Raw genomic sequence first — 19027 nt, 5'->3', positions numbered from 1 at the left:
AAGCCAGTCTTCAGCCAATTAGATTCACCCTACGTGATATCAAGAAACGGCTGAGGGCACTGGATATGGGCCCCGACAACATCCCGGCTGTAGTGCTGAAGACTTGTGCTCCAGAACTAGCCGCACCTCTAGCCAAACTGTTCCAGTACAGCTACAATACTGGCATCTTCCTGACAAAGTGGAAAATTGCCCAGGTATGTCCTGTCCATAAAAAGCAGGACAAATCCAATCCGGCCAATTACCGTCCCATCAGTCTACTCTCAATCATCAGCAAAGTGATGGAAGGCGTCGTCAACAGTGCTATCAAGCGGCACTTACTCACCAATAACCTGCTCACCGATGCTCAGTTTGGGTTCCGCCAGGACCACTCGGCTCCAGACCTCATTACAGCCTTGGTCCAAACATGGACAAAAGAGCTGAATTCCAGAGGTGAGGTGAGAGTGACTGCTCTTGACACAAAGGCAGCATTTGACAGAGTGTGGCATCAAGGAACCCTAGTAAAATTGAAGTCAATGGGAATCAGGGGGAAAACTCTCCAGTGGGCTGGAGTCATACCTAGCACAAAGGAAGATGGTAGTGGTTGTTGGAGGACAATCATCTCAGCCCACGATATCGCTGCAGGAGTTCCTCAGGGCAATGTCCTAGACTCAATCTTCTTCAGCTGCTTCAACAACCTTGCCTCCATCATAAGGTCAGAAATGGGGATGTTCGCTGATGATTGCACAGTGTTCAGTTCCATTTGCAACCCCTCAGATAATGAAGCAGTCCGTGCCCGCATGCAGCAAGACCGGAACAACATCCTGGCTTGGGCTGATAAGTGGCAAGTAACATTCGCACCAGACAAGTGTCAGGCAATGACCATCTCCAACAAGAGATGCTAACCACCTCCCCTTGACATTCAACGGCATTACCATCGCTGAGTGCCCCACCATCAACATCCTGGGGGTTACCATTGACCAAAAACTTAACTGAACCAGCCACATAAGTACTGTGGCTACGAGAGCAGGTCAGAAGTTGGGTATTCTGCAGTGAGTGACTCACCTCCTGACTCCCCAAAACATTTCCACCATCTACAAGGCACAAGTCAGATACAATACTCTCTACTTGCCTGGATGAGTGCAGCTCCAACAACACTCAAGAAGCTCGACACCATCCAGGACAAAGCAGCCCGCTTTTTTTTTATTCGTTCACGGGATGTGGGCGTCGCTGGCAAGGCCAGCATTTATTGCCCATCCCTAATTGCCCTTGAGAAGGTGGTGGTGAGCCGCCTTCTTGAGCGAGATATTTTACAACTGAGTGGCTTGCTCGGCCATTTCAGAGGGCAATTAAGAATCAACCACATTGCTGTGGGTCTGGAGTCACATATAGGCCAGACCGGGTAAGGGCGGCAGGCTTCCTTCCCTAAAGGACATTAGTGAACCAGATGGGTTTTTACGACAATCCGGTAGTTTCATGGCCATCATTACTGATACTAGTATTTTTAATTCCAGATTTTTATTCAATTAATTGAATTTAAATTCACCAGCTGCCGTGGCAGGATTTGAACTCATGACTCTGGATTTTAGTCCAGGTCTCTGGATTACTAGCCCAGTAACATAACCACTATGCTACCGTACCCGTTAAATTGATTGGCACCCCATCCACCACCTTAACCATTCATTCCCTCCACCATCGGTGCACCGTGGCTGCAGTGTGTACTATCTACAAGATGCACTGCAGCAACTTGCCAAGGCTTCTTCGACAGCACCTCCCAAACCCGTGACCTCTACCACCTAGAAGGGCAAGGGCAGCAAGCACATGGGAACACCACCACCTGCATGTTCCCCTTCAAGTCACACACCACCCTGACCTGGAAATATATCGCCGTTCCTTCGTCGTCGCTGGGTCAAAATCCTGGAACTCCCTATCTAACAGCACTGTGGGAGAACCTTCACCACATGGACTGTAGCGGTTCAAGAAGGCGGCTCACCACCACCTTCTAAGGGCAATTAGGGATGGGCAATAAATGCTGGCCTTGCCAGCGATGGCCACATCCCATGAATGACTGAAAAAAAGGAACATGGAACTAAGGTGGGTAAATCGAGTTGGGGTATAGATCAGCCATGATCTAATTGAATCCCAGAACAGGCTCGAGGGCTTGAATGGCCTACTCCTGTTCCTATGCTCCTATTGGATCGTACAATTAACCTGCTGAGATTCAACCCATGATGTCACCCTTGGAACGACTTATTGCCTGAACAGCAACAAATTTGACAACAACGTTTGAGGCAACTAAACACTATTTTAAACTTCTGCTCATGATTTTAATATAGGTTCAAGTACACTAAGCAACAATTTTTTTTTAAAAAAGCATGTAAGTTAAGTATACATGCTAGCCTAGCATACTGGCAAAAGCTGACCAAGGGCTTCTAAAAGATTGACACAACCTCAAAAACACTAACTGCTCAAAAACAGTGCTAAATATAGGTCTTATGACACGTGAAGATACAAAGTTACATTGAAAGTGCATTGGGGCAAATGCTTATCGTAACTTAAGATGCAGAAGTACCCAACATTCAATCACTTTTATTGCAGGGCAAAACAAGCTGAAGTATACTAAAACAATTTTGCAGTAGCAGTGGATTTAGAAATTAATGTAGAGTTGTAAATGCTGACAGTAGCAATTCATTTTCTGAAGGGGTCTGGGGGTATGTACAGTGAGAACTTCAGCTTCTGGCATTACATTTGGTATATTTTCCAGCATTTTGGAACCAACCTTTATTCTGCCTTTTGAGCATAATTGTTCCTCAAAGGGTTACAGGTATTTTAAATATGGAAATAAAAGTAGTCGCAAGAACTTCAATACAACTTTCATTGGTAATCTAAAGTTGATTTATGAACTGAAATCATTTACAATAGACACCTACAATAATCCCAACCTGTGGTGCATTCTACAAGACAAAACTGGCTCACAAACACATCTACCCCATCCTCGACCAGGGTAGGTGTATGATTAGCAGGATCGAAAGAAACAAATAAATCATCAGAGATAGGTGGTATTTTTCATAAAGAGCTGAAAAAGACTAGGGAGGAAAATTATGAGACACTAACAATAATTATGAGGGAATCACTAGACATTGGAGATGGACCAGTAGATTGTAACAAGGCCGAATGTGGTGCCCATTTTCTAAAAAGGGTGACAAAACAGACACACACAACTACAGACCTATTAGTTTCACTTCCATTCCATGTAAAATAATGGAATAGATTATCGGGAATAAACTTGAGGATTATCTGTACAATAACAACCTAGTAAATAGTAGCCAACATGGATTCAGAAGGGGAATATGCTCTTCAACCCTAACCAACCTCTTTGGCTTTGAGAACTACTGAATGGGGTGCCCCAAGGCTTGGTATTGGAACCACTGTTGTTCCTCATTTACACAAATAATCTGGATTCAAAAACTCAGTGCAAAGTGGTCCAATTTGATGTCGTTGTCCTCTAGGAAGTGTAGTGGAATTAGAGGAGGCAACTTATAAATTAGAGAATGAGTTGGACAAAATAAATATGTAGGCAGAACATTGGAAAATGAGATTTACTGCAGGCAAGTGCAAAATACTGCACATGGGAAGGAACACATACTTAATGCTAAACATGTGAAACCAATGCAAAGCAACAAACAACAAAGCCACTAGAATGTTGAACTGTATGGCCAAAATGGTAGAATGTAAGTCAGAGCAAGTACTGTGGTTGGGCAACATCTTTAGTGCTGTGTCAGGTTCTGATTGACAAGACAAAAGGAAGATATTCAAGTGGAGGCAGTGCAGAGAGGGAGCACGAGGCTGATCCCTAGTGTTAGAGGTCTGAGTTATGAGGAAAGGCTGGAGAGGCTTGGGCTTTTCAGCATGGAAAGAAGACGACTAAGATATGATCTTATAGAAGTATACAAGCTTGTAAACGGAATGGAAAAGATAACTCCGGAATATTACTTGAAATTAAACTGTGAAGAGTAGGATAGAGGGACACAGGTTCAAGCTAGTGAAAGGATTGATATCAGGAAATTCTTCTTCACACAAGGAGTGATCAACATATGGAATGGACTCTTAGGGGGAGCAGTGAAGGCAAAAATCCTGGAACCACTTAAAAAATAACTGGATGTTGAAATAGGGGAACTGTAGGGCATCTGGATGGATAAACGAGATGGGCCAAATAGCCTTCTGTATGCGTAATTATCTTGTGACCTTGTGTGCTGATTTAACTATTTTAAACAAACAACTTTTATTTTTGAGTAGCTTCAGAGGGATCTGGGTAAATCAGTATCATTGAAACAAAACCTTAGAACTGAGTTTTGATGAAGGGTCACATCCAAACGCTAACCTGTCTTGACTTCCTAGATATCTATGAACCTGCTGTGCATCTTGTTTCTAAGACTTGAATATACATGAGGCTAGAAATTACAGTTGCCAATTATAATGAACACATGATACAATGTTATGACGTTCCTCTGTCCACTATTTTAATAGCGATATTAACCCATTTAAAATAACTGGCCTATCTACTTGTTTCTGAGAGCCTCCAATGATGCCCCTCAAATCATCTGATAGGTTGACATCCTCCGATCCCAGTGACAAAAGCTGACTTTCCTTCTGAAATGATGGCAAGCTGACTTCGGGGTTGAAATGCTAATGGTCAGCTTAAAGAGTTGATGGTTGGCATATGGTGTACTTTGGTAACATGTTTGATCAGCGTATATTTCCCTATTCACTTCATGATCAAGTTTCTGATGCAAAACGTAAATTTATAAACCGTAATCTTCACCGTTTACCTATTTTCTCCTTCAGACCACATGAGTGACATAAATGAGGTTACATATCCTCTGTTCATGCACTCATTAACACATAGGTCTGAATTCCTACCTGTACTATTTTAAAGTAGTCACTAACCTTCTTAAAAATGCTTTAAAATAGTAGAGATAGGAATTTATATGAGCAAATTCGCTGGTGGGTTAATAATAGCACACAGAGGGAATTAACACCATCATTCGTGACAAAAAGCCTCAAATGTGTGATCGGTCAATTCTTAAAAAGGCGAGAAAAAGCTGATGTCTGTTCTTGAGCAGCAGTGAAACCTGGAATTTTACCAAAAGGGGTGTACAATTATCAAATAGAATTAGTTTTTAAAAGATGCACCATAATGTGTAACAGTACTTACTTATCTCCCACAATTCCCAGGTTGATGGTTGGGTATCCATGTTCCTGAATTGTTGCTAGAAGAGTTGAACGATTGCTGTCCCGAATCTTTCCTGGTGTTAGTTCATCCTCAGGATTCAGGAGCTGTAGGAGCAAACCGTGCAGATTTAAATATTAATCCATCAGTACTTGATTTACTGTAGTGAGTTGATAAGCTGGTCACACATTGCTGGATAAACCATTTTTTCTAAAAAAGGAAACAAACATGAAACAAAGGAGGATTACTAAAATGGAAAAAATTGCCTCTCTTGTAAATATTCTCCGAATAAATAATAAGCCCAAGTCACCAATATGGTGAATGAAGAAGGCAAGGTCACTTTCAGAAACCTTAGGCACCAATATATTTCCATATCTTATGTAAGGAATCTTACAACACCAGGTTATAGTCCAACAGTTTTATTTGAAAATGACAAGCTTTCGGAGTTTACCTCCTTCGTCAGGTGAGTGAGTGAACTCATCTGACGAAGGAGGTAAACTCCGAAAGCTTGTGATTTTCAAATAAAACTGTTGGACTATAACCTGGTGTTGTAAGATTCCTTACATTTGTCCACCCCAGTCCATCACCGGCATCTCCACATCATTTCCATATCTTAGATAGAGGGCACTTCCCCAAGAAGCCAAGAAATTTATAAGGCAATGAACAAAATGGTAATAACTACAAAGAAAGCGCAATTCCATAACTTGATGAACTGATCTTCTGAGTTGGCCAATATGGGACTGGTTGGATGGTGCATGGTTTCTAGATGATATTTCTATTTGAAAAAGAAATCTCACTTTCTTCTCCATGTATCCTCTACGTACCAGTATGACTCTTGACAAATCAGAGCACACAAGATGATGGTGGATCTTTTTCAGCAAGATGAGATACAGATCCATCAAGAAGTAAATACTGTTCAGCAGAGATTCAAACAGTATTATTTCGTCAAAGTTTGGGAAATGATTTGTGTAGCAGCTATGACTTAAGTTATACTGTATGTGCAAGTGTTGTAGCCTCAAGGAGTTTGCAACCACAAACAAAAGGGGACAAACAGGGTGGCAAAGTGAGTCAAAAGGGGAGTACACATAATTGGTCATTTGTCTCTTGGATGTCGAACTGGAAGAATTTTTGGTTTTGTGAAGGAATAACCACATCTTGAGGCCCCCCACTGAGAGCTATGCTCTTGAAAGACAGCTCAACTGATCGGTGATGAAAATGACCATTTAAAAAGTCTCCTCTTTTGCAACATAGTTCAAATGAAGACACAGGATTGAATGGTATGCCAGGTTTTTGGTAAGCACAAAGTAACAGAAATAAAATCCTTTCATTCCAGGCATGATACATAGAATTACATAGAATGTACAGCACAGAAACAGGCCATTCGGCCCAACAGGTCCATGCTGGTGTTTATGCTCCACACGAGCCTCTTCCCACTTTCATCTAACCTCATCAATATATCCTTCTATGTTGATAATGCCCCATGATGTTGGCTTCTAAAAGAGTACTGAACTTTGCTATTGGACTGGCTCCCAAAACTGGATGACCCAAGCCATCCAAACAGAACAGTCCCAACATTTCTAGATTTGAAGGTTGTATGGCATTGATTAGCACCGAGGAGCCTTTTGACATTGGCTGTGAAAATCAGCATTTCAACAAATCTTGATGTGGAATCATACCTAGTACGAGTTACTGCTGAAAGTTTTGTCGAAGTCATCAGTGCCAAAGCAGATCAATAACTACACCTAAATATACGGAACTAGACTGCTGCCCTGTCTGAGATTGGGCCCACAGGAAGCCAAGGTTAATTGGTGACTTGCAATTTTGTGTGGTCCTTTCAAATTCCATTGTCAGTCTGGAAGGCTTATGCCGAGACTGGCTTAACCAATTTAACTTCAACCACTGCAGGCCTATTATGGGTGGCCATGCAGTCCTTCAAAATCATCTGCCAGCAATGCAATCAGAAGCATGGGAAAAAAAATTAAGGCCGAAAGGGAAGGAGGTCCTGAATGTACTTGAATGGGAAACATGGCAAGTAATGAGAATAGCAGAAATTACATCCCTTATGTACGACATGGGGAGAGAGAATCACATGGGTGTGCCTTGCTGTCAAATATTTCTTAAATTAATTATTCATCTTGATAATCTGGGTTTGCTATATATACTCATGTGTAAGACTACAAATTTATGTCCTTGTTTGGGGCTAAAAATGGAGGTGGGGGTTGCTTAAACGTGGATCCCATCCCTCTCAAGATTCTCCTGGTTGGTTTCCTTCTGGCAAAGCAATTATGTCAAAGACTCTGGTCCCAGCAGCAGCATCAGCACCAGCATCATACCAGTGTACTCCTATCTGCTATTCTCCACTCCTCCAATGTTCTGATGTTTAAATGGCAATGTCAGTGCAATACTGGATTAGTGATCCAGAGGCCTTGATTAACAATCCAGAGTGTTCAAATCCCAGCATGGCAGTTTGAGAATTTGAATTCAGTTTAAACAAAAAATCTGGAAATAATGTCTTTCAGTGAAGGAAACCTGCCGTCCTTACCCAGTTTGGCCTATATGAGACTCCAGTCCCATGGCTGATTCTCAACTGCCTAGCAAGTCACTCAGTTGTATCAAATTGCTACAAAGAATAGCAAGAATAAAACCGGATGGACCACAGGTTATTGAATCAGGCGATGACGAAGGTATATGCAGATCAGTTGACTCTGTAAAGTCCTCCTTACTAACATCTGGGGACTGGTGCCAAAGTTGGGCGAGCTATCCCACATACTGGTCATGCCAGAGCCTGAAACAGTCATACCTATCAGCCTATGTCCCAGACTCCTTAATCACCATCCCTGTATTTATCCCTGGGCAAAGTGGTATACAGTTGGGGGTGAATGGATCTAGGAGTCCTCAACTTTGACTGCGGACCCCATGAAGATTCACAGCTTCAGGTCATCCATGGGCAAGGAAATCTCTTGGCGATTACTACGTACGTCTTTCCTCCGCTGATGAATCAGTACTCCTCCATAGAAGCACTGAAAATAGAAAGGGCACAGAATGGATTCTGGGTGGGGGACTTCAATGTCCATCACCAAGAGTTGCTCGGTAGTATTACCACTGACCAAGCTGCTCAAGTCCTGAAACACATAACTGCCAAACTGGACTTGCAGCAGGTGGCGAGAGAACCAACATGAGGAAATAACCTCCTCCTTGTCCTTATCAATCTACCTGTCACAGATACGTCTGTCCATGGCACTACTGGTAGGAGTGACCAGCGCACAGTTCTTGTGGAGACCAAGTCCTGTCTTCACAATGAAGACACTCTCCATTGTCACTACCAATGTGCTAAGTGGTATAGATAAGAACAGATCTAGCAATTCAAAACTGGGAATCCATGACGTGCTGAGGGCCTTTAGCAGCATTCTAGACCACCACAATCTGTAACCTCATGGTCGACCCTGGTTCAATGAGGAGTGTAGAAGAGTATGCTGGGAGCAGCACCGATCATACATGAAAATGAGGTGCCAACCTGGTGAAGCTACAACGTAGGACCATGTGCATGCTAAACAGAGAAAGCAGCATGCTATAGACAGAGCTAAACGATCCCAGTCATGAATAGTGGTGTGCCAGGTGGTGACCTCGGGAGGAGGCCAAGAAGGATCATCCACTCAACACTTCTGGCTGAAGATGGTTGTAAATGCTTCAGCCTTATTTTTTGCACTCACATGGTGGACAATTAAGCAACGAACTGAAGTAGGAGGCTTCATGGACATCCCTACCCTCGACAATGGTGGAGTCCAGCACGTTCTGGATCATCTTCTGGAGTCTAACTTCCCACTGCCAATCTAAAATTGGAGAAAGCTCAGGAGGATAGATATAGGATGAAGAGTTTTAAAATCAACAGTGGGAGCAGGAGTAAAGTCAGGAGAGAGAGCAGTCATTTAAGTACAACAAGTGTCCATTTTTATAGTGTCTTTAACATAGAAAAATGTTCCACGGAGCTTCACTTCAAAGGTGTAAAAAAGATTTACGAGGATGATACCAGAACTGAGAGGTTATACCTATCAAGAAAGATCGAACAGGCTGAGGCTCTTTTCTCTAGAAAAGAGAAGGCTGAGGGTTGACCTGATAGAGGTCTTTAAGATTATAAAAGGGTTTGATAGGGTAGACGTAGAGATGTTTCCACTTATGGGGGAGACCAAAACTAGGGGCCATATATAAGATAGTCACGAATAAATCCAATAGAGAATTCAGAAGAAACTTCTTTACCGAGAGAGTGGTTCGAATGTGGAACTCACTACCACAACGAGTAGTTGAGGCGAATAGCATAAATGCATTTAAGGGGAAGCTAGATAAACACATGAGGGAAAAAGGAATAGAAGGATATGCTGATAGAGCTAGATTGAAGAGGGTTGTGAGGAAGCTCGTGTGGAGCATAAACACCGGCAGTTGGGTCGAATGGCCTGTTTCTGTGCCGTACATTCTATGTAATAATCAAAAAAATAGATGCTGAGCCAAAGGAGATATTAGGATGCGTAACATAAAGCTTGGTCAAAGATGTGGATTTTAAGGGGGTCTTAAAGGAAGAGAGGGAGCTGGAGAGCATTCCAGAGCATGAGGCATAGGCGACTGAAGGCACGGCCTGCAATGGTGGGGCGAAGAGAGGGGAGATATACCACAGTACTAGAGAGGCAAAGCAATAGCTGATCAGAATACCATGTTCAAAATGTGAAAAAGAAAATGTATCTATGGACATCAGTTGACATGGAGTTGAGAATTTTGGATAAAAGCATTCATCTTATATGAGGGTCATGGATTATTTTTTCAGTGGAATCTTGAAGGGGTTGTCTTGTATACGAGTATGAGGAGATTTATGAAACACTGACAACCATTACTGGACATTGAGAGTCACTGGACATTCAGGAGGTACCAGTAGATGGGAAATAGAGCAATCTGGTGCCCATGATCAAAAATGGGAATAAAACAGACACGGGCAACTACAGATCTCACTGCCATCTGTGAAAAATACCGGGATTGATTATCATGAGTAAGTTTGAGGAGTATCTGTACAACAATAACTTAGTATACAGCAGCTGTTTACAATTGTAGGGCCGAACCCGTATTCTATCACTCAGTTGTAGAAAGCACTGGGATACCAAAATACCGTGCCACGTGTTGATGACTCATTGTCAATGTGTACTGTGATCGTGGATTTTAAAAAATCAGTCAGAAAAACAGACTAAATTCACTTTTTTTTCCACTTTTAATTTGCTGACAACAGACTAAAAGAAAACTGAGCATCTTTTGTTCTCTTTTTCCCTGCTGTTTGTAGTTATGCAAAAAGCTTCCTTATAGCTAATTTTAAAAACAGTGAGTCATATAGCGAAATTATTTATCAAATCTGGAAAACACAATGAAGATTTTTAACATTAAATTAAATGAAATGTGTATTGATTTACAATTGGAAATATGTATAGAGTCCAGGAATCTAGTGTTTGAGGAAAGAATTTTTGATTTTGAAAAAAGTTTCTCAATTATTTTCAAATTCCCCTCCCAGCTAGTGGAGATGAAGATGGAGGTCTCCTCGGTTCTGGATCACCAGGACCATTCATCAATACCTCTCCCTGGGTGAAACTGTGAGTGTTAATCAATCTTATTTTTTTCTGCTGCATTTTTCTACCCCATCACTGCTTTGCTTCTAAAAATTATAAACCAGATGAAATATTATTAAATTGAAGTGATGAGATATTGTTTATGGACAGAAACAAAGCAGAAATTCTCCCCACTCTTCTCTTGTAGGACCGCAGGGAATTAAAAATGAAATTTTCCACAACATTAAACAGAAATGACAGCTTTTGTGTTGCATCAAATTTTAAAAAAAATTAGTTGACTGCACATTAAAGCAAGTCAACTGTATTTAATTGCTAGCTGTAAAGCTTCAACCCACAGCATGTCCAACATTTATTTTTCCAATGAACTATCTTGCATTCCTTTCAGTTAATCTGACTGTTCTACTCTCTTCTTTTAAGTCTATAACATACTTCAAAAACAAGAACAGAAAAAGATGGAAAATCTCAGCAGGTCAGGCAGCATTGTGTGGAGAAATAGAAATTGACATTACAGGACTGCAAATAATATAACATACTACAACTGGCAAACCGAGACGAAAGTAACACTGGAATTTGCATGGAAGATCTGAAGACGATATACCACATGGCTGATTTTGAAACAAAGTGAAGAGGTTTTCCTTTCAGCGTACAGAGAAAACTAGCCCGCTTCACAAATGACATCTGTTAATATTTTCCTAATTTAAGAGACCCTCACACAAATTTCAGTTGAAAACTCAGCTTAAAAATGCATTTCTGGATATTTTACAAGACATGCACATTGGAAGAAGCATGGTAAGCTGAAATATTTACTGTTGCTCTCCAAGTCACAACAGCGGAAACAGTTTGAATGAGGAGAACCATGCTGCTGCAGGCCTTCAACCTTAGACCATTTCTCAGCAAGTAATGGAGTCATTGTTTAAATACTGTTGCACAATCTGAAGTTATTTTGAAGTTAAAGCTTTTTAGCCATTGTATTGCTTATTACATTCATATGTATTCATAAAGGTTAATATTAACATCAGGGTTTCACGGCAGCATCTTAAGGAAGAGCAGTAATCGGCTTGCTGTGGTACCAAGCACGTTCTTGGGAGAGTGGCAACAATTTTGTGGAGAGTGACCACATAGACAATAGCAATTTGCAAAGAGAGAAAGAGTGGTGCTGCTTTGTGAATGTTATGCCTCTCTTCAGGGAAGGGTGGTAATAGTATTGTGGACAGTGGCCAGCGCATGGATCATGGTGTCACATCCATCGCCTGTTGCAGCATCTAAAGCAAGATGATAACAACTTCATCAATCGTGGCATCAGCCTTCGGGGAGAAGGGTACTGAGAAAGATATGGGTCGGAGCAATATGTATGGTCACTGTTGCATTGTCAATGGGAAGGATCGTAGTAAGTTCCTGGTTGGCAGGACTTAAATTGCAGATGGTGGTGGTGTGCTCACACACAGCAGCTTTGTCTACGTAAAGGTTAATGGAGGCTTTGCCAACAGCCTCTAACCTCCTGAAACGTAAAAGCAATCTTGCATGTAAGTGCTGCTGTACTCATGGAGGCTGAATCGTTATCGGTTTCCAACTGGAGGCTTGTGGCCATCTTGTGGAGTCTCACCATAGCTGCAGATAGCAGTGATGAGCCAATAGACATTTATAGCATACTTCTGCATCGTGACAGTGACCTTCTGGTTGATGGCGGCACACTGGAAGATGAAAGCAGCAAGCCGATACATGATGGTGGCAGCAACTCGGGAAAGGCAACAGCAACATTGTGAAATGACGGTTTGGCGCTTTTTTAAAAAACCTGTCTTAAACCGTTCATGTGAGTTTAAAAAAAAAGAATAGAGCAAACAGCAAACCTGTTGAGTTTTTCATTAAAAGAAACAGGGATCGTTCCCCCCCCTCTCCTTTCATCACTTGATCATGTAAATTCTGTTCATAGAATCATAGTATGATACAGCACAAGAGGTGGCCATTTGGCCCATCATGCCTTTGCCGGCTCTTTGAAAGAGCTAGCGAATTAGTCCCATTCCCCTACTCTTTCCCCATAGCCCTGAAAATTTTTCCCCTTCAAATATTTATCCAATTCCCTTTTGAAAGTTACTGTTGAATCTGCTCCCACTACCCTTTCAGGCAGTGCAGTCCAGATCCTAACAACTCACTGCGTAAAATTTAATTTCCTCATGTCATCTCTGGTTCTTTTGCCAATGACATTAAATCTGTGTTCAAATTGTGTTTTTATTTGATGAATGACTAGTATTACCACAATCCAAGATAGCCGGCAAATCACCCGTGAATCAAAAAAATCAGGCCTGTTACCCTGATTTTTTTTTTAATAGAAAACAGCTTTAGAACATTTCAGAACTTTTATTATTTCAGCACAGGCAATCTCTCAATTGTAGTATAAGCTTCATTCTGAAACAGGGAATTTTAGTGTAGGAAAACAGATGAGAAATGCTGAATACTTCTCCAGCAGCTGAACCGCATCTTGTAAAGAGTTCACGGATTAGGAACTCACAACGCTGTAGTAAATTTGATACAATTACACTAAAAATGGATCGAATGGTTTCATTCGCTGGACACGCTGAAAATGGAAAATTACAGCATAAGGTAAGCTGACATCACTGCATCTGGCTCATTAAATCAACCAGTCCAACTTAACTGGATCATTTTGGTTAAAATTCAAAGAATTCTTGTTTTCTGTGTTTGAACACACACCCAATTAGAACACCCTCCCAAACCCCATACTCAGAGGTAATAAAACTTACCTCATTCCCTGTGGACATCACTGCAACCACAGGAAACTTGTGAACTTCAACCTCAGTAACCCCAACAGTTGCTAGAAGGCCGATCTCAGAAGGCCCCATGTGGGTACCTTTTGCTAGAACACATTCTCCTCTTTTGATATCATGGCCTATTGGTCTAAGAACAAGAAGAAAAAAAATCATCAAATTCAAACAGTGATTCTGAATAAAAAACAAGAATCTGAATTACTGTTGGGTTACTGAAGCACCATATCAACATATTCAATCATCATAATTTGCTCATAAGTCTTGCATTTTAGTCAAAATGAAGTTTTATATTTTTCCCATAAATGTTACTGTTATTCTCACATTTGGTAGTGAATGATATTGTGAAATGATTCACATCTCTTTAATTAACAAAGGTATTAAGAATCTGCTCAAATTAAGTAGATGGGCTAATGAACAGAAGATAAAATATAATACGGATAAACCGAAACCAATTCATGTTGCAGCAGGAACCATGAAATTTGTACATGTTGAAGGAATATCTGTTGATAAAGGTGAAGAAGAAAATAGTTTTGGCTGTGTTTATTGACTATTAATTTTATTGAAAGTATCCAGTCAATGTGGAACCCTTTAATTATTTGCTACTGAGATCCATCTTAAGAACGTTTGATCATAAACCAAAACAGATCATTTTAAACCCTGTTCAACTCATTGGAAAGGACACATTGCCATCAATACCCTAGCAGTACAGTACCCACTGCTTATAGTGGGCACATTCGTGCGAACGCGGTTTACCCGCTATATGTGATGGCTGGTATAACATTTGACAGATTTTATGGCAGGTGAGCGCCCAAAATATTGCCAGTGTCACCACTTTTAATAAGACGTTATTGCAAGTGTAAGGAATATTGCCAAGCTCTATGGGCCAGCAGAAAGTATCATGACGTATGTAAGCAACTTTGATTCAAAAGCCGCTGTTAAGTGCTTGTAAAACATAAAAAGTACATTTAGACCAGCAAAATAAAACCCAGCAGTTTTTATATCATAATTTTTAAAAATTCCTGTTTGGGATTAAAGCTGAAGCATTCATGTTTTTCTCCATAAAACCAGCCTGTCTTTCAGAAATTAACATTTAACAAGGGGGTGATTCAAATACATTACAACAGTGCTGCACGGTGTACGGCTAAATTTACATCTGTTTCTTTGTTCATATAATCATCAGCTTCTCTTATAGTAACAGTCAGACTGTGACAGTTGCTGTCTACAAACTGCTGTCAATTTCAAAATTCCCGAACCGCTGCCACTGAGTTTGTGAATGTCTTTCAGAAAGGCGGGTACAATTTTGTCTTTTAAAAAGCATTTGGACAGTTACATGGGTAAGATGGGTTTGAGGGATATGGGCCAAGTGCAGGCAATTGGGACTAGCTTAGTGGTATAAACTGGGCGACATGGACATGTTGGGCCGAAGGGCCTGTTTCCATGTTGTAACTTCTACGATTCTATGATTATCGTTTAATAAGGGGATAATTCAAATTCATTAAAACAGTGCTGCTGGTTGAAAGGCAATTGACAGGGCAGACGGAAGGTGACCCCAAACCGCTGCTTGAACTGTTAAAATTGGATAGCCATGTGGTGAAGGAAAAATTACTAGAGCCTGGTCCTTAGTAGCTTCCAAGCCTTCATTCACAGAGATTCCTCTTGCACACATACCACACCCAAGCCAAGCTCTCCTATAAAATTGATCAAAGATCGGGACCCACCACCTGAATATAATTAACCCCAATTGATACAAATCATACAATTAACATGAACTGCCTGAAATAGCCAGTCTGCTTAACACTGTTTAAGCGATGCCGAGGGTGATGACAAATGGTTGGTGCCATTTGCCTGATACAGGCGGCTGTCTGGAATAAATGGAGACGGTGTAAGTGGTGGGGACTGCAGTTCAATGAAGAGCAACAAGGATAATTACAGGAGTTAAGGCTCAAGGAGAGATTCACAAAAGTTAACTTGTTACATTGGAGAAAAGATGACTGAAAGGGAAATGATTCAGGACTTAAAAATGCTGAGAAGCATAAATAATATGGATATAAACAGATTATTTAAAAAGCCGTGAGCAGAGAAAGAGGGAATATGTACAAAAGTGGCGAGCCTCAAGTGAGGCCAGAGATTGGAAGATTTTTTTGCCCCACAAAGAAGGTCTGTGTAGCAGACTCCCAGGAAAAATGTTAATTCTGTGTCAACTGGCTCCTTCAAAAAAGAGCTTGATAAATATCTGTTTTAGGAACTGAACTGAAGGATGGAAGGATAGACACAGGCGATCAAATAGAATGGAAGACAATGGGCTCAATTTTGAAATGGTGGCGGGATGGCAGCTGGGGCGGGGGGAAGAGGGGTGAGGGTGTGCGTGACAAACCCGAATGAAAAAAACAACTTACCTTTTCCTACGCGATCGCGATGTAATTGACGGTGATTAAACAGGCTGGCTGCCGACAGGAGCAGCAATGTGTAGCCCTGCAAATTGTTTCCTTCAAGTATTTATCCAATTCCTTTTTGAAGGCCACGACTGAATCCGCTTCCACCACCCTTTCAGGCAACGCATTCCAGATCATAACCACATGCTGCATTAGAAAGTTTTTCCTCACGTCACCTTTGGTTCTTTTTCCAATCACTGTAAATCTCTGTCCTCTGGTTCTCGACCCTTCTGCCATTGGGAACAGTTTCTCTTTATTTACTTTATCTAAACCCTTCATGATTTTGAACACTTCTATCAAATCTCCTCTCAACCTTCCCTGGTGCAAGAAGGACAACCCCAGTTTCTCCAGTCTATCCACGTAACTGAAGTCCCTCATCCCTGGAACTATTCTAGTAAATCTTTTCTGCACCCACTCTAAGGCCTTCACATCCTTCCGAAAGTGCAGTGCCCAGAATTGGACACAATACTCCAGTTGTGGCCGAACCAGTATTTTATAAAGTTTCAACATAACTTCCTTCCGAGTTGAAATGAAAATTAATATATTTAAAACTTGTTCCATAAAAACATAAGTGCAACTAACTAGTAGTGTTAATTTTACAGCGTTCACGTCTTAACCAGGAGCTTTACGTTCAACTTTGGCATAACTGATTTTGGAGGAGGAGTGCCTAATTCAGTATTCAAGTGCAACTGCACTCAAAGAGGGTGTAGGAAAAGGAAATGCCATGTTGATTGATAGTATTGTGAATTAGAATAATGGCTGGGTGAACAGGGGATGCTTCAAACTGAAGTGTGGGATATTTCCTCCCCATGCTCTCCAAAAAGAGGCAAATTCAAATATTCACAAAAGCAAAGGCCTTAATTACAAAAACAAGCCAGTGGTGATGATACAACAATCATCCCATCCAAAAAACCTCTGTTGCACTGTGGATTTGTTCAGAATATCACACTTGTGCCTTATGGTGAAAATTCACTTTTCCTCAAAGGCGTATACAATGAAGGCCACTTTTTGCATAACTCATCGTATTTCACCCAGACTTTTTTTCTAAAAGTTCTAATTCTAAAGTAAATCCTTATTATATTTTTGAATTAAACATTATTCACTTTTAATTCTCAATTCCTGCAATCTATCTTTTTAAATAAAATGCACATACACATTTTATTGTTTGTCACTTTAAATTAACAGCATGAGAAGAGTCACAAATTAAAGTCTCGAAATGAAATTTAATCAAACTACAGCTTTTTGTTAATTAGAACAATTGCCAACTTCTTAGACAGCACATTTCTCTTGTGATGCACTTGTTAACGTAGTGCTTTTCCCCCAAAAAAACTCCATTCGTACTTACAGCAAAGGGTATCTTCATCGGCTGACCCAGGCCTCCCATGATTCAAAACCAATAGCCTTATGTGTGGAGTGAGTGATTAACTGCTGCAAGATTATTAATGACCCTTTTACCAAGTTATTGAGCACCAGAATTCCACATGGTTTGCCACCATGCATTCCTATCCTCTTCGCTTGGTGGAAAAACATATATGGTGTCTGACCATATATTAGAGGCTGAATCTACCAATCAAATTTAATGCAGGACATACATTTATACAGAAGTTAAGTCAGTAAAATAAAAGAAATATAGTATTTAACTTCCACTAGTAATTCAAACCATTTTCTGAAACCAAAACAATGAAGCCTTTCAATATTCTTACAGTCTTTTTTTAAAAAAGAGTTCTTTCACTGGATCTTGGGTGAATGTGAGAGGTGGGGGTGGGGGTGGGGTGGGGGATATTACAGCTATACAGAGTTCAGTCTCACTGCCATGATGTGGAAATGCAGTTAAAAAATAAAGAAAGAATTTGGGATTTATATAGCGCCTTTCACTACCTCAGGGCGTACCAAAGTGCCTTACAGCTAATGAAGTATTTTTGAAGTGCAGTCACTGTTGTAATGAAGGAAATGTGGCAACCAATTTAGGCTAAGTGAACTCCAGAGCAGGGAGAAATAGCAGCAAATATCCTTCACAAGGCATCTCACCAAACGTCAGATATAGAAGATCTTTCACAAGAGGCAAGTGCCTATGAAGAAAACCCAAGCTCTCTCTCAACAGGCTAGCGATCAACATTATTTTTAATCTCTAGGGTGGATGAGAACAGGATAGCATCCCATCACCATCTGATGAGTTGTTGGCTAGATCATATCTGAAACAATGCCTATTATCATTTGGCTTGACATCTCCTATTATGGTTGTGGCAATCACAAAAAATGAGTTTCTGCCTCCCCCTGGACCAAACTCTATTTACTCTACCCAAAGGCCACGAAGGCAAAGGAAATCCTAGCAGCTTTACTTTTATTTTAAAATCCTAGTCTATTTGTTTGGCTACAATTTCACATGAACAAGATCTAAAAGATATTATTTTATAACACTTGTCATCCCCCATGGCACACGGAGTCCAAACCCAGTGATTTTCAGGTGAAATGGAGTTAGAGGGTGGAGGATAATTGGACCACAGTGCATAGATATGGTTCAGTCCCCATCTTATAGTCATACATTTTGTCTTTATTTATGTATGCTTTGGTTTTACACTTATGTATAATTGAGTAGCAAATTTTACAGCAATTTGGGAAGCAGAATAGTGGTTGATGCAAAGGAGTTTCTCTGCAGTACAGGCTGTGGAGCTGGGAGATGCAAAATTGAGGCACTTCGGTGTCATAACTGGGGAGATGATACAATTACAAGCCAGTTTCCATTATAAATGTGGATATTGGAATTTATAATAGAAAAAGTTGACATTGGAAGTGTATGCAGATCTAAATTTTTTTTATTATTATAGAGCCCGTGTACCTTGCAATGTTAAGAGCAGTAAAATTATTCCATGTGAAAGTTAATAATGGAAGCCTTTAGTGCTAAATGTCAAGAGAAATTATAGGAGAATTATTTATGACATCCATTTTGTTTATTGGATATTTTGGATGTGAGCTTTTTTAAAATAAGATTTCAAGAAAATTGAGAAGTATTTA

At 40.6% G+C, this 19027-nt stretch overlaps 1 protein-coding gene across 2 annotated transcripts in view; it reads right to left on the bottom strand.

The window, feature by feature from the left end:
* Positions 1 to 19027, bottom strand: part of LOC137326344 (gephyrin) — a 491797-nt gene that overhangs the window by 51252 nt on the left and 421518 nt on the right. For both annotated transcript variants that reach the window (XM_067991340.1, XM_067991341.1), the window contains exons 16-17: positions 13560 to 13713; positions 5192 to 5313 (exon numbers count right to left, since the gene is read on the bottom strand). In XM_067991340.1, the coding sequence (XP_067847441.1) occupies positions 5192 to 5313; positions 13560 to 13713 (276 nt within the window). The remainder of the gene's footprint in view (positions 1 to 5191; positions 5314 to 13559; positions 13714 to 19027) is intronic.

The sequence above is a fragment of the Heptranchias perlo genome, chromosome 10, assembly GCF_035084215.1.
Source record: "Heptranchias perlo isolate sHepPer1 chromosome 10, sHepPer1.hap1, whole genome shotgun sequence".
NCBI lineage: Eukaryota > Metazoa > Chordata > Chondrichthyes > Hexanchiformes > Hexanchidae > Heptranchias > Heptranchias perlo.
The sequence above is the reverse complement of the archived record's forward strand: the minus strand, read 5'-3'. Positions and strand labels throughout refer to the sequence as shown.